Source organism: Xylocopa sonorina, chromosome 11 (genome assembly GCF_050948175.1).
Source record: "Xylocopa sonorina isolate GNS202 chromosome 11, iyXylSono1_principal, whole genome shotgun sequence".
NCBI lineage: Eukaryota > Metazoa > Arthropoda > Insecta > Hymenoptera > Apidae > Xylocopa > Xylocopa sonorina.
This window is the reverse complement of record NC_135203.1, coordinates 2,326,158-2,352,739: the sequence shown is the minus strand read 5'-3', so window position 1 is coordinate 2,352,739 and position 26,582 is coordinate 2,326,158. Positions and strand designations below refer to the sequence as shown.

The following is a 26,582-nucleotide window of genomic DNA, read 5'->3' as shown; positions in this document are numbered from 1 at the left end:
ATCTCGAGGAATTTTCTCAAACTTCCCTCGAGCAAAAATATCGACACAACGGACGATGATTGACGCTACATGCTTCACGATCGATTTCCACTGATTCCCAACGACGAACAGCTCGGATAAGAGAGTCTCTCGGTAAGAGGATTGCAACAAACTCGAACAACCGCCGAGGGTGGGAGATGGAATCGAATCGGCAGATTCTATTAGTCGGAAGTAATTCTTGGGGCGAAGCTGGTAATCGATCAAACCGACGTCGCTTAAGGCGAAACTACTCGTCTAGTTCAACGACGCTGTTCGAGCATTGGTCTCTTGTCTCGGAGACCAACTTCGACCGGTACTCGGGAGGAGGATCGTCCCTCGCGAGGATAAATTATTCAGTGGTGGTGTGGGTTCGTCCGCGAGAGGCGAACAGGATTTCTCCGTGGGCAAAAGAAACCGCGCGGTAACAAGTGAGAAGAAGACCCAATCACCGGTGTTCGTTGAGTTCAGGTGTGTTGAACGTAGCTGTTCCTCTGGGGTCGAAGAATCTGATCGATCGTCATGGCATCCTCGAGCTTCAACGAGGACGACGATGTTGTGTGTTCGTTCTCCGTTTCTATTCTGGGTACCAACACCGTCACTGAGGCTTCTGAAACACAATGCGAATCCAATATTTCGGGGCTGATTACATGGGGGGCTCGAGTCCGGCAAAGCGATGGTGATAAAACACGCAAAGAGCGAGTTTCGCAGATGCTCGTTCGCAGGCTGCTACTCTGCTTTATTCATTGGGTAGCGGGTTCATGCAAATAACAATTTCAACACTTTGCCTCCCTGGTATTTACTCGAAACAAATGATTTGAGGCCGGCGAACGCTACGAAATTAGCCGTCGGCAGAATAGTCCAATCAATTTCCGGTAATGCAATAAACCGGAAATTTCACGGTGCGTGCCAACGTGTCCCTGCGTTCAGTTCGTTAATATCACGTAATCGAGCTTATCAGCGTTGTTGAAACACTGCATTAGATTCATTTCTGCGTACGTCGTTTTAATGATTTAATACGGTGATATTGTTCGGCATATCGAACAACACACGAGAGATTATGCGTTGAAAAAAACAAAAAGTTGGTTGGAATTAATATATACGTTCTATGATAATTAAATATTCGTCTAATAGACTATCGATCCCAGCCAGTTTTACGAACTCGAGATGTTCTCGTACCGTTCACAACAGCTCACTAACAGTACCTTCATAACTAGTGGAAATGCGTCAGTCGAAGGTGATTAGCATGAACGTACACTTATTACTTTCTGAGATTTACTGTAATGGTCCTCTAATAGTTGCTAGGTTTAGCGATAAAAATATCGAAGAGACTTTCGCTTTTCGTCCATCTAAGAAGCGCAAAATGACAAAACTGCAACTACCACAGTAAGGCTATTCGTGGAGAGTACGCAAATTTTAATCAAGAATATAATAATATTTCTCTTAAGCTTATTTGTTCGAAATAATTATCGCAGTTCGTGACACCTTGCAATCGATAATCAGCGCTGGTTGTCCAGAATAGTATTATACGAGAGCCGCGAAAAGCAGTCGGATTGTTCTAGATTGGAATGTAGTAGGGAAGGGAGCCAGTGGACACGGAAAAGCGAGCTTGCACTTACCAGGTTTTCCCATTTGGCTTTCGGATGCCGTGTCGGGGAATTGGACATGCTTTCTGGACGTCCGTCCCGCGACAGGACTTTTTTCTACAGCAAGAGCGTTCTGGCCCGCGGTGGGACTTTGCGTCGGCGTTGCAACCCCTTTAGTTTCGTTATTGGTAGCCGTCCTCCGAGAACTGAAGCAAGACGTGGCGGTCGTAGTAGGAGGCCGCGTGGCGTACCTCACCGCTGGAACCTTTAAAGGCCACTTCATAAGATCCATTTTGTAATTGAATTTTCACTCGTTCGTTCTTTTTCTTTTTGTGCGCGGGTAAAGCGAGTCCAGAGATTCTTTTTTTCATTTTTCTCGCGCATGAAATACTTTGAGAAGAATTTAAAACAAAATCGACTTATGTCGGTATTACAATGGTATAAAGCGCGTTGATTCGTGTAGAACTGTGTTAGATGAGAGAAAAGGAAAAGAAAGGGAAGATCGTCCTGGACCTGCTAATGGACTCGTTAGTAGGGATACCTACTTTTTCATTTTACTTCGCGTATATATATATATGCAGAGAGCCGTTTATCTCGAAAGTGGCTTAAATCCATTTTTCAACGAAATCAGGCTAGCTGTTCTAATATTTGCATTCATACATTATCTTTTCATTTCGAAATAATTTGTATAAAATAATATATATAAGATCGCTAAGATTTTGTAGAGCGAAAATTAGCTGGTTAATAGAATAATATAGATGTTATCGAGGTATTTGTTTCTATTTGTTTCTAAGGTAGAGACTTCGGGGTTGTAGAAATGGCGTTAAGAAAAAAGTATTTATCGTTTGTCTCCAAAAAGTGTTACGAAGTAATAAAAAAAGTACGAAGTCAAAAAAAAATAAGTTCATTCTAAGAGGATTTAATTCTATCCAAGTCGCTGGAGAATACGATTTTTAGAGGGTTCAAAAGTACTAGCGAGACAAGAAAATTGGTTAAAAATATGTTGGACGCGATTTGTGACGAGAAACTTCAACAATATTGAGTCAACTCGTCGTATTGGCTTCGAAGCCAATGTACGAAAAAGTAAGGCCAATCGCCAACGTTAAACGCTACAACGATTTAATGGATTTATTACGCTATAAACTATCTGCACACCACCATTAATTTAAATCCTTCCCGTGTACGCAAAGTGGAGAAGATTGAACGATTAGTTGCAAAATATTAACACTCCTTCAATAGCGAATAAATGTTTTTAATTTACTCATTTTATGTTATAAAATTAGAACTCTAATTCTTTTTTAGAATTAGAACAGTTATTTCATGAATTTCTTAAACAATGTTAATAATGCTAATCGAGTCGATAAGTTATACACACCCTTAGAAACATGAAACCATTATACTACTAATATTCTGGAATCTGTTCAAACGCAAACCCTTAAATATCTCGATTTTAATATAAATGAACTTTGGTCACTTTCAAAATAAACGGCTCGTATTTCTTTATTTCATATAGTTAGTATTTACAAAAATGTGAAATAACCTATAAGAATAACAACCTTTTTTTATACTCTGTTGCTTGGAGTGCTACATGATTTCTCTCCTTTCGATAACTATCTACATTTTCGACCTTAATAGGTATCAAAATAGTGTCCTTAGGGTTCATATATGTATACTGTGGCAATCCATAATATAATTTCAGATATCGTGCAATTATTATTAATTTATAGTTATTTATATAGAAAACTTTGCGTAAAAAGTCTACCTCTAATATTTACAGGAACATATTTTACCTTGTCTGTTTGTTTAATGTTGTTTTTAATTTATACTACGTCAAGTGATCATTTCTAAGTCTTCTCTTTTTAATACATAATAATTATTATCCTTACATGGCCTTCCAAATACTCTACAGTAAAAGCTAGACACGTTAAACTATGAAACATTATTTAATCCTTTGTATTCGCTGGATCTACTACCGACGGATTTTCACCTTCTTAAACATTTAGGTAGCTCCCTCAAAGGGAATTCCTTCAGGAATCAACCAAACGTTGAAGACACCATTAAAGAATTTATTAATACTAGAACGCCAGAATTTTGTAAAAATAGAATTAAAAAGAACTGGAAATCCGCTAAATAAAATGTGTAAAATCCATGATTGTTATTTTGATTTAAGACGTTGTTCATTAAAGAACTTGTATTCGTTTTAAAGTTAGTCTTAAAAACTGGACACTTCATATGTTACAATCTAATGCGAGCGGAAACGAGTACTTCAGGGAAACTGTATTGTGCATGTTAAGGGTGCTGTCCTTGTAGCAAATGATGCTAGAAGGACAGCATCCTTAACAATTATTGGGAGAACAGTCACACTTGTAACTGAACCTTTTCTTATGAAATCTGAATTAGATTTTACAATTGCGCGATTCTCGTGTAATTATCTTTTAACAAACATTTTATGTATATTACAAGTGAAATAAATGATAATCTACGTTTTCTGCAGATGAATCAGCTTGAACAAGGGTTGTTTAAGGACTTCTCATAGCGAGGAATGTCAAGCACCGTTCGAAGATCCGCGTATGGATTACGTTATCAGCTACATAATCTGCATTAATTACTGTCCAAAGACGCGAGCGAAGCTCTCCTTCGGATTGATTGCCTATTACATAAGACTGTCTGTATCATCGTAATTAAATGCGTAACTTTAATTTTGAAGAAGCTCCTATGCAACTGACGACAGTCTTTGATAACTTATAAAAAATCGTTATTTATTTATATAACAAATTGCTACAAACAGTTGTAACAAACTACTGAAATGATTTTTCTAAAGATGAAGAAAGAATCAAGTCAGAACAGATATAAATCCTTTGGTTGTGGAAAATAAATCGCTAATGCTTCTTTAACAATTATTGTAGAGACAGCATTGTATGCGATGAAAAAGTATCTTTTTCAAAGAAGAGAAGCACGATATCCTAGTGCCTCAGAAATTTGAGACAATTCACTTTCGTATAACTATAATACAATATCTATCAAGACAAAATTTGTCCGCTGCGCGAATTATTTAATGAGAGATATCGAACTACGAACGCGAAATCAAAATTCTAACTGGCATCCTATTATTCCTCCCTTATCGTGCGTGTAAACGAAAATTAAAGACACGACGATAACGGACAAAGTAATATGAACGATAAGAATTCTCAATAAGAAATCAATAAGAATCCTGAAAATTGTTTATATCGGAATTTTAGTAATTTGAGATTCGAATACCGAACTTTCACCACCTGCCACATCTTAAAGCCGTCGAGTTTTTCGACTTGCGAGTATTGCTATCATTTTCTCCATTTTTTTCTAGATAACACAACATCAACAGATGGACAATACAGTTAATACACTTAACTTTTCGTCCCTTCTTCCGATCCTGATTCCGTTGAGGGACTCTCAGAATACTGACCCTGTATTCGTAGTCGTCCGCGGCGGTGCCCCGACCCGCTACGTACTCTTGATACTGGGAGATCACGCACAAGACGGAATATATCTGAAGTAAAGATAGTTGAAACACAATCCGTAAATCATGGCCAACAACTTAACGCATTCTTTCTATCCGTGTTTCATGATCGAAAATAAAAATCAACTTGTCAGCCGTGGAACGCGAATCGAGGATAGCGAACCGAGACGAGAATTGCTACGAAATATCGAAACGGAATTAGAACGTTGTAAGTGTTTCAAGGAGGTTGCATTCTATTGAATTAATGGAGAGCGTGTAAAGGATCGTTCCAAAGCTCTTCGCGCAATGATTTTAATTAAAGGTAGCGATAAAAAGAATTGTGACGGTAGCTGCAATACGGGCGTGCGTGCAGAAGGACTAATTACGTGAACTTAGAAAGACAGTATTGACGTGAAAATGCTTGGAAAGTACAGTTTATATAATTTTCATGAATGACAGTGCGAGCTGTTCATTTCGAAAGTGGTTGAAATCCATTTATGTTAAAATTGAAATATTTAAAGGTCTGCGTTCGAATGAATTTCAAAATACTGCTAGTATAATATAATGTTTTTGTGTCTCTAAAAGTGTGTAATTTATCTACCTGATTAGCATTATTACAAATAAAACGAAATATAATACGTACAATTTTATGTTATAAAGCGAGCAAATTAAAGACTTTTATTTGCTATTAAAGGAGCGGTAATATTTTGCAATTAATCGTTTATTCTGCTTCAATTTGCATACGCGGGAGGAACTTAAAATAATGATGGCGTGCAGGTGGTTATAGCGTAATAAATCCATTAAATTGCTGTATTTTAGCATTGCAATTGTCTTTGTTTCTTCGAATATTCGCGTTAACTCGATATTATTAAACTTTCCTGGTCATTCATTGATGTCTCATAGAAGAGAAGCAAATTGAATGCACAGCAGGCATTGATAATCTTTCTTACTTGCTTGTTTGTGTTAATATACTATATTAAAGTTATACTTTCAATGCAATACAATCAAATAATAATCAAACAATATTATATTAATAATAAAATATACAAGCTCATATCTCATAAAGTTTTAATGCACAATATACACCATATCTGTATAAAACTTAAAATGGGGCTCGAGCTACTTTGAAGTTGTACATTTTTACCATTCCATTAACCAGTCAATTTTCATTTTACAAGACCTTTTTAAATACATGATTTACAATCCGTTTCGAAATGAAAAGATAACGTGGAGATGTAAAATAGCTAGCTTAATTTTCTCTAAAAAAAAAAAAGATAGACTTTGGCCGCTTTTAAAATGAACGGCTCGCATGCACTCGTTCGTGCATAATGATGGAGCTAACGTATTCAGCAAAAAGGATGAGTCGACTTCACGCGATTATTTCGTCCAACGCCTTCATTATAAGACACACGTTCACAGCAAACTTAGTGGTGATTTAAGAATCCAATGTACTCACGTTCAGGCAGAGAAGAAAAAAGTTCAGCGTGTATAACATCACTATTATCGGCTCAAAATTGGACTGAAACAGAGTGGCGATTAAATTGCATTATTCTATTCGATGAAGATGTACAAAATATACTTTGGGGCATACTTTTACCATCGCGTGTCTTACTTATCTAGATTGTTCCTTAAACTTTTTGGCGTGGGACATTCCATAGACATTGAAGGTAAATATTTTTTTGCAGTTTTAGACCATCAACTTTAATCTTTAATCTCAAGACACAAGACAATGTGACCATTTTTAATAAATAACAAACTGAAAAAATATAATATAGTAATGAAAATAATTTTTGGCGAGCCACAGTCTAAGAAACTCTGCTATAATCGATGCTCTGCGATACCCCAGAAATTTTGCCGGGCAATCGGTGAATCGTTATGATACCGGAAATCGATTAGAGGAAGGCAATAATGGTGGATGTTCCCCGCTATTCGTGTCAAGCCCGTACATTTACCGTAAACCAACTACGTAAAACGTTACTCAATTTCCTGCGGCGAATGTGCAGTAGTTAACACAAAAGCTTTCCAGGATAGAGGAAATCTCCTTTATATATGTTATATTCGCGTGCGGTATTCTTTGTTCCGTTTAAGACGGAACCGCGTCGACTGAAACAGATGCCTTTTAAAGTTTCAACATCGCACCTGTTTGAAAGCAGAATAGAATAGAGCCATGTAAATAATTTTCTTTTTATAAGTCGAGTAACAAGGTTGTCGAGTATAATATCGATAAAGAATGAATTACATTTCAATGCGAATGATCCCCTTGCGAAGGCAAACGAAAACATTTCTATCAATTTTTATAGTCGGTTGCTGCGAAATTTTGTTGCGATCGTATCGATCGCAGCGATGTAAAGGAAGGGTGGAGGGAACAAAAAGGTAACGACGCTCTCGAACGATGCTGAAATGAAAAAGAGAGCGGCTGCAACAATTTTCTATTACGTAACGCTCATCGATGGACATTATTTTCAGCATTGACGTCCGAACAGTCGGGTTACAATGGGACACGGTGGCTTATCGATTTAATGTTAATTATTAACCGTGTTTGCGATTACTTGAAAAAACAGTTCGCGCTCTGTTGTTAATCGAATACCTTCGGACGCGAAAGATACATCGTAAATAACGAACGATATGAAATAACCGAAATAATTGCTCTCTAAGTCATCAATGATAAACTGCTTGACAGGCAAATGAAATACGTACGACTCAGCAGAATAAACTCAAAATCTATTGGGACAAGAATCAACGCCTGTTACCGCCATGTGTACATTTTACTTAACAATATCCGAGTAAATTTTGCGAACTGATCTCGCTTTATTTTAACACCATGAAATTGCGTCGTTAATGCAAAGAATAATTGTACAAGCTAGGGGTTCGTACAGTATCGCCATTTTAAATTCACCCTCTTGCAAATCGAATACTCCTTAAATATTTTATTTAAAAAAAATACCACCTATAAAGTAAATAGTAAAAAATACAAAATTTCATTCAATAAGTTCAGATACTTAATTAAAAGTAATTAACAAATCATTGAAGTCAGTACATATTACGTAATTCACAATTACGTAATTAATGTATGTAGTATATATGTATGAAAACGGTGGGCAAATATTAATAAGAAAACATAAATACATTGATCTTTCGAAGAGCTTAACTCTTGAAGTCACCAGCAATTGCTACAACAGAACCATTACGTATGTGTACATGTACAAAACAGGATATATAAATTATATTTATACATAATTTTCGTATATACATACTATTAATTATACAATCATGAATTACGTAACATATATTGACTTCAATAAATTATTAATTACTTTTAACTGAATATCTGTACCTTCCTGATAAAATTTTCCATTTCTTATCACTCAGTTTACATTTACTGTTTTTCTAAATAAAAGCACTTACTGCACTTAGAGTGCTAATACCGTAATAGTTCGATAAATTCAGGTCGATATCTATATTGCCTTTTCCGCTAGAGAAAAAGCGATCAGGGAAAGGAACATAGCATAAATGCATTTTGAAAAGAGAAAAAAAAAGATACGTGCTTCTACTTCCCGACTGGATAATGCGATAGCCGTTTAATGGTTGTGCAAAGAAGAAAAAAGTGGAAAATACTTTCGTTTCCCCTATCTCCGTTCCGCAAGGAGAAAGCCCGGCGCGCAAATAGTAAGGACGTTAATGAACATCGCGCGTACACCATCCTACGATGCTGTCGGACGCGCTGTCGCACCAGGATGAACTTTTGTATCTTGCCTCCTGGTGCATACCTTTTCGCAAGCGATCCTTTCCATGTTTACATCCCTTTTTACCCGCGCGATGCCGCGTATTTATCATTTTCGAACGTATCCGTGCACCGTGTTCCCATGTTTTAGGATGCGCTTTATTCTCCAGTTTTACCCTAGTCTGTCCTACTTGTGCTTCCGCTGTAAAATTGTTACGTATACAGAGGGGAAGAGAACAATGCCCAAGGAGTTTGCGCGAGCATCTTTTTTGATTAGAAAAAGTACAGTTTCCTTAAAAAGCTCACAGAATCTTCCAAGTATACTTATCTCGATTATCGTGGAATGTTCTTCTTATCGATAAGCTTTATACTTGGCTGAGCAGACATTTCATAGAAAAAATGTAGCGCGGTTTATATTTTTTAATCGTTTATTAAGTCAATTCTTAGCTTCTTTATCGGTTCTAAATTTGACTATGAAGGAAATTATACGTATTTGGTTTATGCTTAAAGCATAATAGTTTTTAGCTGTAAGAATATTATATAATTAATTAATTTATTTTCTTGACCGTGTAACGTTTGAGATGACTTGTAAGTGTTTCATCCTAGTGTTCTCCATTACAATTTACGTTACATTATCCAAAAAATTGTGCAACTCGGTATATTTAAGATAAAACAACCGAACAATGGTATAGTATAGCGCGGATAAAAGCAAGTAAATTTCGGTGCATACGTACACGTAAATGTAATAGGCGTTGACTCTTTCTAAGTGTTAGAACCACGCGAATACGTGAGTCCGCAATGAGTTGCCTCTTTAACGACGTCAAAACGCTTTGCATTTATGAATTTAAAATAAGCTCGCCCGAATAGCGTAGCAAACTGTCAACTCGTGGACTAAACTGGCCTTTTACGAGTGTCAAAACATCGTGAATACACAACTTCCAAACGACCTGGTTGGCTTAGACGTGTAGTAGCCTTTCGGGGGATCCTGTAATGTCGAACACACGGACAGTTTGGCAAAGAATTTTAAAAGCTTCCGTCTATACACACGGAATACAACGGTTGTTCTGTTCCCTGTACATCGTTACGGATACACGAATGCACGAAGTGTGTCACCGTTTGAAAAACGTCGAACGAAACACGATGAACGAGCGAGCGTCCGATGGATGGTCGGTCGGTGCTCCAAAACATGAAGATCGCGGGAGGAAAGCACTTGACACTATCGAGAAACGCGTTTCAACGACGGTTCGAACCTTCGTTCTCGACTGCAAGGGAGAAAGGTCGCAGCTGCAGGGGACGCGTTCACAAAATGACGGGGTAATAGAGATTTTTTAAAACGAGTTTGAACCGCTATCTGGTAAACGGTGTCCCTATTGGTATCGCGACGCTATTTCATGAAACGAAAAAGATTTACACGGGGACAGAACAGCGATGCGTTTCATATACGAGAATGTGCACCGCATAATCCATGGACGGTATTAAATGCCTTGTGTGCTCATTCGAAACTTCGCGCAAAAGTTATAGCCAGGAAAGGGTTACGGTTTTAAAATAGAGGAAAGTTTCCCTGGGGCGGGTAGAGAAAACTTCCCGGAGGTCGACCGGGAAACGAACAAAATTTTCCGAGAGACGTTTCAACCACCTATTTCATCGATCGATGCAAATATCGAAATCGTCGAGGAGAAATTACACGAAAGTAATTCGACTCTTCGATGGTACCATAATTTGGGAGGATATTGGAACTGTGAGACAATATTTGCATTTATAAATTGCATTAACTGTGATATATTGTTTTTTAAAAATAAAACTCAAAATTTTTGGATATAAAATTCTATGGAATATATAAAGGGATACATATATCTTGGTTTTTCTATTACTTGGCAGACTGTTTTCAATATTTACCAAGCAGTCCGCGCATTTTTTCATATAACAGAGTCTTTCGTTAAAATCATGGCAAAGTTGGGATTTATTTAACACTAGGTTTACCAAGGGGTTATGTTTACCCTTCTGAGAAAGCTTTTCGTTAATTTTCCTCAAGAAAATGCGGTTATATGTCTTATAAATGTAAGTAAAAATGAAAAGAAAAGTTTTCTCAGAGGGGTCAAAATGACCCTGGTAAAAACCTAGTGTTAAAACTTTTTGTTTCAATAAAATGATCAAACAGCATTCAGAGGAGTTCTCGTTACCCTAGGTGGTTCGTTATTTAGAAACGCGCACCTAAAAACGAAGCTCCCGAAACTAGGTCGAACGATTCGTACTCGAAAAGCACTACGGTGAATCGTACCGATCGGTTACGCGTTATCGAGCTGCATAAAATGCTTATCGGAGCTTTCAAGATGCGATCTTCTTTGAAATTGCGTTTCTAGTTTCGATTCGAGTGTCACTGCTCGCCGGAAGATTTCTCGGTTTACGTTCCGCGCCGTCAAAGAAAAATAGCGGTGTATCATTCCTTTTGATTGGATGGTTCCAGGGGTGGTAGCAACCCCACAATTATCGCGGACACGTCCCTTTTCTACGCGAATGAAAAATCATACGGCTCGTTCTCACGGAAGACATAGAAGGGACACGAGGGACGCGTTATAGATGAGCCTAAGTGAAAATACCGAAGGCACTCTCTGTCTATCGTTAGATCCATTTATTCAATGCTAGTCGTGTAATCTTCGTGTAGCCTTCCTTTACGCATCATCCGTAAATAGTTTCGAATATACACGACTTTTACAATGTTTTCTCGGTATGAACAGGACGATATTGTTATAAGATGGGAAGAAACCGCGTCTCTATTGTATTTTGAGAAAAATCAGTGAAAGCAACGCTAATGATCAACTTTAAGGAAACTAATCGCAATTAATGATATCACAGAATAATGTACTAATGTATGAGCTGTTTGTTTTGAAAGTGACCAAAGTCTATTTATGTTAAAATATTTAAGGGTTTACAATTGAATACATTTCGAAATATCAGTAGTACATATAATGTTTTCTACGGCTTTAAATTTCTTTTGAAATAAAAAGAAACACACAATTTTACGTTATGATATTTTCCAACTAATTATTCATTCTTCTTCAATTTGCTTTCAACTCATTTTTCCGCTATTTTTTTACGACTTTATAATATTCCTTAGCAGTAAACGATAAATCGTTTCTTTTTTATAGCTAGCTTGAGTTTTCTGCAAGATGAACTCTGGTCACTTTCAAAAATACCTCTCAAACAGTTGAACTTTCCCATCCCCGTTTTATTTATTCCAATATAAAGGTTTGTACTTACAGTAGCAACAAACAGGTACAAAGAGTGCGCTATATCGACGAAGCAGATCGTGATGACGATGATGATCCAGGGCACGAGGAAGACACGTTGATCCTGAAAAACATCGGTCACAAGTGAGCAGCGGAAAAGGAGCCTGGGCTACCAGGGTGTCGTTTAATAAGTCTATCCTTAACTTAAATATCATTTCTCTCTTTCCTCTTTATTTCGTGCCCTTCGGAAACGTTAGATCCGACTCGTTGCATCTCGTCAAGGTGAAACGAAAACCACTTCCGAAGTGAAGTCTACTCGGAGGTTCAAGGAGGTTCGGTGGAGCTCTCAACGAGTAACGGTTGGAAGTTTTGTTGCAAATACGAACGTGTAACGTTAGACCAAAGAAGTAACATCTCTATGCAGAAAAGCGAGCAATAATTTACTACTGTCACGCTCATGGTTGCAATTTTATTACTTATTCTCGGAGAACGTTCGTTACTTGAATTACTCCTCCCCATTTCAGGCAGCTACGAGGACAAAGGCTTTAAAATGAAATTCTTGTATTTAAAAAGGCGTCTTTGTGCTCTCACTGTTACGCACTCCTTTGACGGGCATTTATGGCACGTCGAAGTTGCTCATAATTCGAGAAATTTATGTCGGCATTGGGATTTGTCCTCGCTCTCTTTCAAAGATCTTTATTAAAAGGTACAACTTCGTACAACCTCGTGGAAGAATGAAAAACTTTAACAAGCATTGAGAAGAATTAGATGAAATAATAACCGCGAGGAGAAGGAACTGCCTTGAACTTCCTTCCTTGAACACCTTCCCTGTGAACTTCTGTAAAAGTACGACACTTGAGTCCGCGTACGATCCTTATTTAAGTGCATAAAGATACGATTATGCGTTTTTGACCGTTTCCTCTGGAAATGTTCAACGGATAGCTCGAAATGTCGTTCGAATGGACTGAACTCTACGTAGAAAAGTTTTACTACGCTTTTGCATGTTGTCTCATGCAACTGGACGAAATTGTCTCTTTAAAATGATCACAAAAACGGTTTAATATTACAGTTTTTCTCTTAATGGGATCGTACATTGCAACTGTATTATTGAAAAACATTATCATCTTAGATAAAATATTTAATTCGTATAGATTTATAAGAGACGCAATACTTGCTCTAAATAAGAAGTTACCCGCCAGTCTCTATCGTGGGGCATATTTCAAAGAGCCACGATTCTACAATATTCCCGCCATCGTTATACATATTCTAACGAACGAACGATCGATCATTTTTCCGAGGGCAATAAACAACGGGAAAATAGGGGTGACGGCTACGTGAATCTATCAAAGGATTCAGAAATAGTTTGTCTCAATACGTTCCGCAACACGAACCCTATATAGAATAGATATAAAGTAGACGAAAATTTAAATAAACATTTAGAAAATGCACACGTATGTACATATATATATATATATATTTTTTTTTCAGACGTTGGAATAAATGCGAAATATTGCGGATGGCGCATTCGGTCCGCTTGAAAAGAAAAAGGAAAGCGTCGCGACACGAAACGTATTAAGAATGACGGGCTCTGGATGACAAATAGCCGGATGAGGAGGGTGAAATCGTCAAGTCCCGAATATGGAGATTTTTGCGATACGTTGCCACGGTTATTCATGGCTAGTTACTATCGCGGAATAAACGCAGCAGCTTCGCCGTAGGATGATTAATGGGTGGAAGAGATCAATAAGAAGAAGGAACGTAGGGGTCGAGTTGGTGAATTTACTACCCCGAGTTTGCGAGTTTCGATCTACCTAGAATTTTGCTTGGCAACGATAAGACGAGCGCTACTTGTCGCTGTAACTGCGATCGAAGTAATCTGTATATTGATCATGGCAATAATATATGAATCGCGAAAATGTAAATTTTATTTAATTCGTCTCTTATCTACGCGTGCACGAACGAAAGGACGAGTCTTTCGTACTTTTTAGAATTACGTTATTATTTCTCGAATCTCCAAACGGTACGATTTCGTCTGTGTTGTTGAATGGCTAGTGCGTCGCATCGTGTCGAGCTGTCTAAGAGAGAACGTGTCTTGTCCTGGGTCAGTTATTGGACTTATCGGTCAGAAATTCTGTTATATGGAAACAGAGGAGTGAACGAGTACTGTCAGACAAATGTTAGATGACCACCACATATTTAAAATTAAGGTTAATCTTTCGATTTGTGTTCACTAAGACTTTTCTTCCCGATACAGGATGTTGTACGTATAGACCTCATACAAATGTGAATGGCTTTTTTTTCTAACGCCCTGTATATTTATTTTGGGCCACAGTAGTTACTTGCTTATAGGATGGTTGTGTATGCGATCCTTGTATTGGATCTAGAAAGTACCGCGGAAGCTTTAAACTGTTTAATGGAACGGTAAGTTCAACGGAGCACATTAAAAACAAAGTTTTCATGGCGAAAAGTATACGTTACGCGCATTTTGCGAACAGCGGTGAGCCATAAAATCCTTTCTCAGCTACGGCTACGAATTTAAAAAAGACAACGGATATGTCTGTCAGAAATGGATACGAGAACGCAAATACTTGTCGTTCCCTTGCGTTGTCGTTCTTTTTAAGACATATGGATACGTACGACCGTGCGATTTGTATCCGTATCCGTGTTCTACGAAAGAAAGTTGTCAACACGAGCGATAGCCGACAAATCGTGTCGATAAATTGGAACTACGTCGCAAATTGTCGATGACTAATTATTAAGCTACTAATTTGCGAGATAATGATATTGTAAGTACATATTTATCTATAAGTAATTAACAAGGATGTTAAAGATGTTCCTCTGAATCGTCTTCGCGAGATATTTCCCCGAAAAACAGTTTTACTTTTTTATGACGCAATATTCGTGCCAAAAGGTAGATAAGAAAAAATCAATTCGACCGTAGAAGCAATTTCCGTCGAAATTTCGTAGTTAACCAGTGGATGCCCGATTTGGGGCTACTGTTCTTTACCCTGTTCATAAATTCTGTGCACCCTTGTGTCTTCGACTAGATACGACGCACAGTATTTTTCTTTTATATTCTATCTGTTGCAAATTTCAGAGGAATAACACGATGCATTCCTCCTTACGTTATTCCAACTACCTTTATGCTCTGTACTTTTGTTTACAAATGCTTTGGTCTTTTAACAAATATTTTCTTCTTACTTTCGTTCATTTTTTCGTTACTCGTCAAACTGGCGCGTAACATTTGCACACGAAATATGAGAAATTCGTTTCGATATCGTGCGATGTTCCTGAAAATTATATCTCCTTGATACGATAAGCTGGAACTCCATTCCGAGTTATCGATTCCGTATGACTTTTCCGTATCAGAAAACTCGTGGTCACGATTGCTTTAGAACGATGATGAAAATTACATCCTTCCATCGCCAAGGTCGGATTTGTCCACCATTCGAAGTGAACTAAAGGGAGCACTGATACGAAGTATAGCGATGATGAGATTACTATACATATAATATAACATTATTTATAAAAAAAAAGGATGGAAATGCAGAAATCACGTTAAACTAGATTTTTCATTGATATTCTGATTTATACTTTAAATCTATTCTTTACAGAACTAACACGGGGATACCATAGGTAATCCAAAGGTAATTTTCCTCTCGAAAAATTCAACGTTTCGCTCGACAACTTCTATTCAATTGAAAATTACTCGGGTTCACCTCTACGAGTTCCTTTTCAAATTTCATTTTGATTCCTCTTCCCCTCCTTAATAATCAATCTGAAGGGAAAACAATTTCCAGCTGCCATTCTCGTCTTTTCATCTACGACTAAATCTGAAATAGAATGAGCGGAGATCGAATCTCCTCCCTCTGTTTCCCTTTCTATTTCTGCGATCCCGTTTCGCTTACATGTCCACGGGCATCCTTTCTCAGCGTTCATCGAACGATCGCTTGCCATGCTACGGGCCACGCTTTAAAATTAATCTCATCCACGCTAACAGCTTCCATTCCGTGGAAGAAGCACGTGCCGCAGCAGCGAACGTCGTGGCTTATAACGTATACCGTTACGCAAGAATCAGGGTTTACGCTTCGTTATTCATGATGGGGCGCGTGGAAGATACGTATCCCCAGCGGAGAATTAGACAAATGAAATATCGCGAGAGCGTGAAACAGCTGGATTGAATAAGAATTCTATCGAGCGAGCTGTAGCTTTCAAGACGTACGCGTTGATTTTTATCACTGAGCTGTAAATCACCGATCAAAGTGATTGCTCGGTGTTTCAATCTAAAAAGAGATAATTATAATAAAGATAGTAAGTGCGAGTTTTCGAGAATGGAGATTGCACCAAGCGTTGGGTACCAACTTCAATAAAGTGCAGTCTTTTCTAGACACCAAATGCATAGACACGAAAGCCGCTTGTAATCCCAATTTGCTGCGACGCTCAACTGCTCGAAAGGCTCGTTGGAGTTTCAATATCAATTTTCTTCGTTCGAGAAGTGCACTTTAACGATCAGAAGGTCGCGATACGAGTTCATCTTCTCTATTTAAGGAAAATAGCATAATTTCGCGTGTGATTCTAATATCACCCTGTAAATTGAAATCAATAGACCTTTCCCAATCGCACCGTTTGGAGGGAATTTTGCAACCAATATTGTCTAAACACTTCGCTTTTATTCCGACAGAATTCAAAGTTAAAACGCGCTATCATAGTTACGAAGCGAAACACGTTGGCATTATAACGAAGCTTACGTTTGAAACGTCTTACCTTGTAGAGACCGTAGAGAAGCAGGATGCTGCAAATCACACCGCAGCACGAGCATATAAGCAGCATCACGTTAAACCGTACCGTAGCTGAAGCAATACAAGGCAAGGTGAACGTGAGACCTCGTTGTTTCAAGTTTGCAACCGGAGTGGTGATTTCAGGCAATTACGCGGTGACAAGCGCGGGTGTACTTGGTTACCGATGTATATTTTCAGAACGAGATTGTTAGCCACTTTCTACTGCATATCTACTGTGTGAATATCGTTATTACAATCGAACACTCACTAGGCGATATGGTGTTTGGTTCTAAGAAGCTGCTGGATTCTGGCGATGAACGATTCCCCCGCAGATACTGAGTCTCACTTTGGAGCACTTTACCCGTGGTCAGTGCCAGTACCGCAAAATAAATCTGAAACAGAATAAATAATGCTGGTCATCTATCGTGAATCATTCTGATTGACAGTTTATCAAGAAAAGCTTGAAATTATTTAATTATAAATAATTGCGATGAATTATAAGATTCTAATTTCAAAGAGAGCTATTTTAACTTTCTAATAACCACAAAATCTCTGTCTGAATTGATTTCTAAAATCCTTGCGCCCTTCGAAGATGTCTCCTCCCTTCTCCGATGGCCTTCAAGCCCAGTGTTGTGTCCTCAGAAAGAGGGTAGCCCCAACATGTTGAGTGACAGTGTACCTAAGGATCCTCCAACACCCAATACTAGAAGGATAGCGACACCCACATTATTCATAATTTTCCGACCTGTTCCTAACATCCCCACGTTTAAAGCAGGGTCTGTTAAGTAGCCTTACTGATGAGTCCACTAACAGGCTCAAAATGAAACGTTTCTTTCCTCTCTTTCCTTCCTATTATTCCTCTCTCACTCTCACAGTAATTGGAAGCAACGCTGTTCACCCTGTTTTTTTTTTATCGCCGGTTGACGTTCCATATTGCAGGAAGGGACGTCCCATATTGCAGGAAGGGACGTTCCATATTGCAAGAAGGGACGTTCTCTTGCATTCTTTGGGTATCATTTAAAATATTGCTAAAATAGCAATTGTTAATGATTTACTCGATGCTATTCGAGTTGGATGTGGAATTTCCGCGGTTTATTTGCGTTAGTACTTGTGCAAACTAAAAGTTTAGTGCTCTATGATTTACGTAGTCCTCTCTGTATCCTGCCGAACTCTGGATTCAACCTTTTCATTTTGATGGTAATGAGTACGTGGAACAGAATTTTCTTAGAATCCTTTGTGGCAAAATTATTCTTTATTCTTAGACTCGGAAGGATGTCTGTACGCTACGAGGGCTATACGAACTGTGAGGAAGTTCGACGGAAAATCTGGAGTCCTTTCGCCTAAGAAAAATTTGTTTTCTTTCGGGCTCTTAGGTATAAAGAGCTGGAGGCCCGTTCGGACCTATAAGTTTCTATCACCGTTATATCCACGATTTTATTTCCAAATATAAGATTCAATTTTGTTCCTACATATTGATACATTGAAATAATCCAACAGATTTTGACGAATTACCTTGAAACTTTCGTAAATTTCCTAGTTACACGTTAATTTATTATTGAATATCGATTTTCTTCCAGAAACAAAGACAGAGTTACTTTCTTTTCTCTGCTTTACTCGCTTACATCGAATCGCAATCCGATGCTTGCCCATAGATCCGGTTTCCTTTCTTTCTTTCTTTATTTTACATTTCAATTACCTCCGCAGGAATGAGGTATTCCAAAGAAAGTTCTTAATTTAAATCGTATTCTCTAACTAGATTGAAATATTTGTAATTCCAGCGTTTTAAATTCCAATACTCATCAAATTAGTAACGCCAACCTAGTAGTAGAGCTTGACTCTACAAGTCCCTTTCATCTTATGTAGGTTAATCTCCTTAGACATCACAGCTCGCATCTAATCTAAACTGATCCTTTTCTCAAATATATACCATAATACAATGAATATAACGTTCTTGTAAAATTTCAGTTCGCTGTAGTCATCGGTCACGTTTCACAATGGCTCCGGTTCTACATCGACATTCTCGAGAGAGAAAGATCGTTCTCATTTGGGAGGTCGACTTTACTAAATGTATTTCGTTGGTCTCACATTTGTCAGCATTTATCATTTGTCGGTCGATGTGACACGCGTTACGAATCCAGACCCCGAACATGTGTACAGAAGCGTGCACAGAAATGGGGGGATAGTTGAAAAGGATGGACAGTCGGTGAAAGCGGTGCTACTTAAGGGGTGCGTAGTGTGAAGGTCTTTTCTTGTCGGACGAACGATCGATTCTACACAATAGGGGTTATTGAAATCGTTCCCTCCTCTTACAGTTTCTTGTTAGCCGATTGCATTGCCCTTGGACGAATTTCCGGATCTTGTACATCAGTGGTCTTTAAACTTTGTCAATTTAAGGAACCCCTATGAGTATAAAATTATTTTGTAGCACCTGGGACCATAAACAATAGAATATTCATAATCTAGGTAGTACATATAAAGAAAAACGTTTTAATATTCTTTTATTATCATATATTATAATAAAAGTTATTATCATTCTTATCATTCTGATGAATATCTTATATACGTTTATGAAATGCTGTAGGACAGTTCGTGGACGACTAAATAGCTGATAGACAAATTCGTATATTTTATTTCACTTGCTTTCAACCTGGAGGTTCGTACCGGAATGCCTTCTTAAACTATTAGTCTCGAGGACACCCCTAACACCATGGTCCATTCAAATGCTTAGGCAAGGCCCCAGAGTGGGGCTTAGCCGCAAGGAAATGCACACGACCCTCTTTAGTCACTTATGCATTCTGTTACTCCATATTTCTTATACGATATAATAATGAAAAGATATGTTCCCAGCTTGCACAAAAATACATACAGTTCGTTGTATGAGAAGACGTTTTCAATGTATCTTAAAGCAGTATCGATCATACCGATACGGTTGAGATCCAGGGAAGTTGGTTCCAACCATAAGCGGATCATTACGTAAAATGATAATTAAACAACGTTAATCAGCGGATGGGTTTGGCAATTGTTAATTAGCGCGGATTAAAGCAAACCCTTTTCCGCCTGTAATGGAAAATGGAAAGAAGATTGTCACTCCCTTCAATATTTCACCATTACGGTTAAACACACGGAACGCCGTTCATCTGTGGCACGATACATAGCTATGAATTATTGCACCCGTATTTCACGTATCGTTTCCATACATTTCCCAGTTTTTCGGTCGACGAGTGTTTGTGTCACATCGAACTCGAATATAAAACGTGGCTGGAACGTAGATTGGGCAACAGAATAATCCATTTGCAGCTGTATTTATAGAATATTTATACTCGATCGAACGGAAACGTTTTGGCGCGTGAAAAAGTTACAATTCGATAAATATTTTCATGATTTTATCAAAAAGAGTGAAGTATTGTTCCGTGTAACTCTGTTGTATCGCCGAAATAAACTGTAATCAAAGCGGTATCGAAGAAACCGCGCTGCACTCGTCGAATTCAATAAAGCCATCGAAATTGGAGCTACGCCCGCTATTTGAGAAGAACGGGGGTGCGCGTTTGGTACAAAGAACGCGTATCCACGAAGAGCCGATGGCCTATTTGAAAGAGCGAGAGGCGAATTGTTGGCTTTCCTACCAGTTTCGGATATGACTTCCTGGATAGAGAAACTCGATAGGGAATTTTTATAATGGCACACACCACTCTATCGCTCGCCTCGTTTCCTCTAACGATACTGCACGTTTGAACGTAGATGGTCCTTGCGACAATTCCAATTTTTTATACCTTTTGTAGAGATACGTACAAGAACCGTTCTCTTCTGTGCATTCGCAATAACGTGGTCTTGAAACGTTAAATTTCAGTATACCGCGAACGTTATACCAAAAGCATTCTGCTCTTCCACGGACGTTCATTTTCTTCTTTAACATTCTCAATTTTCTTCGCGTCAAATATCGCCTGGAAATTGAAGAAACCAAACTTTGTTCGATAACGAAAACGTAAGATGAACTGTGCTTGAAAATGAATCGAAAACGGTGGAGTACATTTCTTTACGAAGTAGTTAATTATAATCGTTTTATCGATGTATCATATTTCTGTAAAAGCATAAGGGCGAAAGAGTACTTTCCTTCGTAATTGTTAATGCACGTTAGAATTAGAAAATATTTCTGTAGCGATAGGAAGTAAACTTTGCAAAAAGTTCTGGCGGCAGAGAAGAAAATTTTTGTGAACCATGCGGACGTGAAAGTGTTAATATTAAACGTAATTAATTTAACGTAATCCCAAGTATTTCGCGATTATATTAAATCAGCTATCGCGAAAGGTATCGGATCACGCGGTTATTCGACGTGTTGTTCAATTAAACCGAGCTGACTGCAATACACCAGGAGATCCGATTACTTGATGCTTTAATAATCGCTTTTAGATGTCAGGTTCGATGCAATTTCCAAACCAAACTTTTCACGCGCTTTTCGAAGCATACATCCAGCCGCCGAGAAAGCTTTCAGAGCCCTTCTTCGCTTTCTACCGTTATCTTGCGCGAATCACATTAAGCGAGTCACTCGGACAAATTGGTGAATCTTCTCTTACAGGATTCTGACTAAAATCATCCTATTCTGTTCCTAAGCATCGCATAGCAGGAAATTTTCTAGGATAATAATGGAGAATATTTGTTAAATAATGTTTGAATTGGGTATTAGTACTCGCGTTAAACCCTGTTATCCTGCAAATATCTCATACTGTTATAGGATCGCAATGGTGTACGATAATGGATTGTCGGATTGATAATAAATTTGCAAATCTTTGAAAAAATATTGTTTTTATTAATATATACCGACAGAACTCCCTAAAATAGTCTAACAACACAGATCTCGGATTTTCGAGTATTAAGCCATTATATATTAAAAAAAGCATTTATTTATTTTTATGTTATAACTCTGAAACGAAAAGCTTCCCCAAGGTAAGATTTATACCATTTAAAGAGCATCAGATAAGCTTGTTATATTGAATTTTTTGTTAACATTTGAGGATACCCTTTTTGCGTATTGTCATTTTTCAAAATTTTTCACAACCACCGAAACCAGAAATATGCGTAAAAACTCACTTAAAAATTTTAAAAACCTGAAAAGTGAATATTTTCTTAGACAAAAGTTACAGCCTCCGAAAGATTTCAAGGCTTGTAAAAAGTTACGCTGACAATTGATGACTCACATATAGATCCATAAATATGCGAAGTTTGAGCAAAATTGATTGGGAGCGAAAATATATGGTTTTTGAATAAGGTTCTTTTACAAAAATTCTTGATTAAACGAAATATCATTCTCATCTGGCAAGAAAGTTGTAAAAGAAGAAACCCTCGAAACATTAGGTAGTACTCCACGCTTATAGTTTCTCATTCGATTTGTTATAAATTCGATTACTCGTTCGTTTCGATTAAAGTTTTCATTCTCGTTCGTTCGATTTCGCCAGTAAAAATAATTAATATCACGCGCTATTTTCTTATCACAATTACTTTATACACTCGACAGCCGGTGGTTCGAAGTTCGTCTTAATTGAAATAAATTATGCTTTGCAAACTTGATCGTTAACTTTTCGCGGCTTCGGACATCGAGTCGCATCAAAAAGTTTTTTATTCGCACATTTCTCAGCCTCGTTGGAGACACTGACATCGCAAAGGAAAGAATGTTAAGCAATAAAGCTTGAAATGTTCCTCCGTGTTTCGCTATCATCCAGTAAATTCGGACGTGCTTTTATCAGGCATCGGGTATTGGTGATATCGCTGCCGCTTCGCCCTCTTCGCATAATTCCGGAGTAAATTAAATTACACGAGGTCCGTTTCGAAATATATTTCATTTCATATTAAAATCGACGAAGTAGTCGCGCCAGTTTCGTTCGTTAATTCTTCGCAAAGCGATCGTCTCTGACCTTTAATGCTGCATTAAATTCGCAACCGTCAGATTTCAATTTTATTATCCATTTTTTTTTTAATAGCGATGGTAATTACCAACACTTGGCAAAGTTTACAAATTACAGCTATACGTTTTCAACAATATTTCATTTATACACGCTTTTTAACCAGCGATTTAGGGTGGCCAAGCCTTCGAAGAGAAACGAGATGTTCGCAATCAAATTTTGATCCCGACGTATCTTAATTCAAGTCGATTCGATATCGTGATTGAAGACACCACGCTCTTTCTCTTTCTCTCTCTCCTTCTCTCTCTCTCTCTCTCTCTCTCTCTCTCTCTCTCTCTCTCTATTTCATATCATGAAGGAGCTGGAAACGAGTTTCTGGTATGATTGTTCCGTGCGGCGCGGATCAATGTGTTGGCCGTGAACTACCAATTTATTAGCTTTTTCTCTATTATTGGAATATGAGTAAATATTTCTGTGGAATGAAAAGGTCAGGCAACGGTGAGATGATTCATATTTCTTATTCTTAACCCTTTCACTACGGCAGACTATGAGACGCAACAGCCGTACCATACGATACTAGGAATTCATTCGAGATGCACATCGAGAACGGTGGAACTTTTCATTTAGGTGTGCGTTCTGAGAAAGTATATTCCAATTATCGAAACGCTGAATTCCACTAGATTACAACAATACTATCTATTTTTTGTATTCTGCACTGTTAATTTTCTAAGCGCCTTCAGCCGTCTACAGTATCGCAAATTTGACTAGTCTAACGCGAAATATTTGAATCACGGAAACGGAAACTCATATTCGATCGATTATTAGAAAATCATCCCAATCTTCACCTTTTCCACAATTTCTTGTACATTTTGAGTAAAAGATAATAATCAATTGTTACGGTTTAAAAAGATTATTGACAGATTTAACAATAGCAGAGAGGTTCAAATATGTTCGAAGACAACGTGATTACGAAATTTTAAACAGATAACTCTATTGCATGCCAGTCTGTATAATTGATTCTGCTGAATTATATACCGTGCATGTGTGAGGAATTTCCCAGTAGAAAACATCTTAATTTAAGAAGATGCAACGAAATAGAGGTCTTCGTCAGAAGTATAATTTATTCGCATCTAAATCTATAACTATATCGATGCCGATATTGAAGTATATATAAAGGATTTGTGTAAAATTTTTCGATTAAAATTGCGAATTTGTATGCTTTATGACTAGCAGCATTCGTTTAAATAAAAGCAGAAAAACCAAAATTAAATTCAAACGAATAATTGTGGTAATTTCTCATACTCCGTATTATACAAGCTATATTTTATAAAGCTCTATTTGTCACAACTTTCAAACGTATCTACCGATTTCAATCAAATAAATTGCTCAAATAACTTACGTGCATGTATACACGTAATCTATAGCTTTCCAAACGTCGATTTATCAAGTCTTGTGCACTTAAAATGCGTCGAGTAAAATTTTCGAGATCGTAGCTTAAATGAAATTTCATCTAAATAGAAATTACAAAGAGACAAATGATTTAATTATAAATTTCACGGATGTTACCAAACAGTTTATATCCGCTCCACGATTAACTATATTTAAAGCAGACGTCGCTGTGAAAATTGTTTAATTGTTTAATAGCATCTAAATATAATCCGGAACGTAGGTGAAAATAATCCGCTTCTACGTCTTTAAAATCCAAGAGTAATGTATCAAATATTCTGACGTCTAGATCATGATAAAAATACAAGCTTTTATTTGTGTCTTTTGCAATTACACTTGAACAATAAACTACGTTAATTCTAACTGACAAGCGCGTAGATCTTCCTTTCATTTCAACACTTTGTAATTTGAAAAAAAAAATATATATATACATATATTTAATTGAGAAAGATTGAAATACTTCAAAAGTTTGCGAAGTGATAATTTTCGTTCCTTTCATCGCAGGATATTTGTATGTTTTCTTCCAATGAAAGCTGCAACTAGGTATCGTTTAATAAAGTTCCAATTACTAAAAGCAAGCGAGTCCATTATTCGTGCAATATTTCTACACTTTTATCTTCATATGCAGTAGACTGGCAACGCGACTGCGGAAATTTTTTTCTAATGATATTTAATTTTCTCTGCCCACGGTGTACGTGCGAGTGGAAAAAAAAGATCGGAGGCAAACTTGGCAGTTTTAATTATTTTCTTTAGAAAAAAGCGACGTTTACTTTTTTCTCGCATCATATTTTCGATGCTTTATTCGGCAAACATTTAATCTACGTTTTTCGCGAAATGCTCCATTTTATTAAATTTCTCTCTTCTTTCGTTCGTTTAAAAATTATCGCTTCCAGTAATGTAAATACTTCCGAATATTATTAGAACAAACCCTTTAATGTTAAATGTTGTGCGAGTAGTTATTTATTTTACAACAAAAGATGGTATATTCCATCAATTAATGATTACCATACGATTAGCAATAAACGAACGTATATGTATACCGCCTTTTCACGTGGACAAAAATGTTCTTTCACCACGAGAAGGGTAGAAAACAGCGAAATATGTACACTTTTTCCACTGTACTCCCCAATAAAAATGTATCCACTGGTTTTACGCTCCTTTAATACCATGTATCGCACGCTGGCAATAAAACACGTTTGTGTACCCGTCGTGTGTACCAAAGTTTTTCATCACGCTATTGCTCCTTGACAAATATTTTCATTTCGATAGCTTTCCCAATTGACAAGGGATGCAGAATACTCCCACTGTTTGAGATATTACGAGATATTCATAAACCAGAAACATACAAACTTACAAAAATGCGTCTCATTTAATTTTTAATATAATATAAAATATCGAACACTCGTTCGAAGACTAAGGCGTAAAAAAATGAGTCTACACGCACGGAATAACGAGGTAAACCCGTAGTGTACGACTTTTTAAATAAATGCCAAGATTTTCATCCACGAAGCTCGTGCATAAGTCATTGGATCATTTATTATTAGATTAAGAATAAAAATTGAGCACTCACCCCGGAATAAATAGCGCAGGCGAAACTTCCCCTCCTGACAGACCGCCAACAGCAACAGGATTGCATGATAGCCATGCCTCAGACGCGTCAGCTAACACATTACAAGCACACTCGATCGAAGATGTATTCCGTGACACACGAACGGGCTCCGATTACGCGATCGTGTATAACAATCCCGTGGGTAATACCAAGACGCGAGGATGACAATTCACTGCGCGAAAACATTGTATTTTGACCGGAGAGCCGACGAAGGACCGACACACGAGGTGGTTCGATTCTCACTGACAGCCTTTATAACGTTCCGTGGCGCGAAAACTCCGAGCGGCGCATGCGCACTAGCTCCCATTGGCCAGTTCGTGCGTATTTTATTTAATCATTTTTTCATCTTTCCGACGATATATTCCACAGGCATTACTGAATACAATACATACCGTATTACGTTGGCAGGGCATACACAATTATTATTGCTCGAATAGAAAATAAAATCGTATTGAAGGGAGATATGCAAGGGAATTCATTGAATGTTAATAAATAAAGTAATACCCTGAAATACGAATTTCATTAGTATCGAACTGGAATTTTCATTCGGATTAAATCAAGGAACTGTTCAAGTTATACGTTGAACTGAAATCTCTTGTCCTCGAGTGAAAAAAGATGGCATTCCTTTGGCATTTTTTTTTCATATATATGTTTCTAAGGTCTGTTTGTATAAAAAGGCGGTAGGGCCTCGTACACACAAAATTAGTCACCGATACTTTAGGTCATCGGCTCTGTGTGCTTTGACATTAGTTCAGTTCTTTCAAAAAGGCTAGGGAGGTTACTTTCAGTGCGAGGAAAATAAAGAATATTGTCAAATATAAATCGGTCTTA

At 37.6% G+C, this 26,582-nt stretch overlaps 1 protein-coding gene across 3 annotated transcripts; it reads right to left on the bottom strand.

Annotated features, from left to right (window-relative positions):
- Positions 1 to 433: 433 nt before the first annotated feature.
- LOC143428943 (uncharacterized) lies at positions 434 to 25,987 on the bottom strand. Of its 3 annotated transcripts, none has more exons than XM_076904238.1 (8): positions 25,713 to 25,987; positions 17,071 to 17,194; positions 16,789 to 16,874; positions 12,056 to 12,148; positions 6,533 to 6,595; positions 5,044 to 5,127; positions 1,635 to 1,866; positions 434 to 625 (listed from the first exon to the last, which is right to left on the bottom strand). In XM_076904238.1, exons 1-8 carry the CDS (start codon positions 25,785 to 25,787, stop codon positions 483 to 485), a joined length of 900 nt encoding a protein of 299 aa, XP_076760353.1. In that variant the 5' UTR covers positions 25,788 to 25,987; the 3' UTR covers positions 434 to 482. The 3 variants fall into 3 exon arrangements, with proteins under 3 accessions (XP_076760353.1, XP_076760352.1, XP_076760354.1); XM_076904237.1 differs by having other exon boundaries at positions 435 to 625; positions 4,990 to 5,127; XM_076904239.1 differs by lacking the exon at positions 12,056 to 12,148 and having other exon boundaries at positions 435 to 625; positions 4,990 to 5,127.
- Between the last annotated feature and the right edge of the window lie 595 nt (positions 25,988 to 26,582).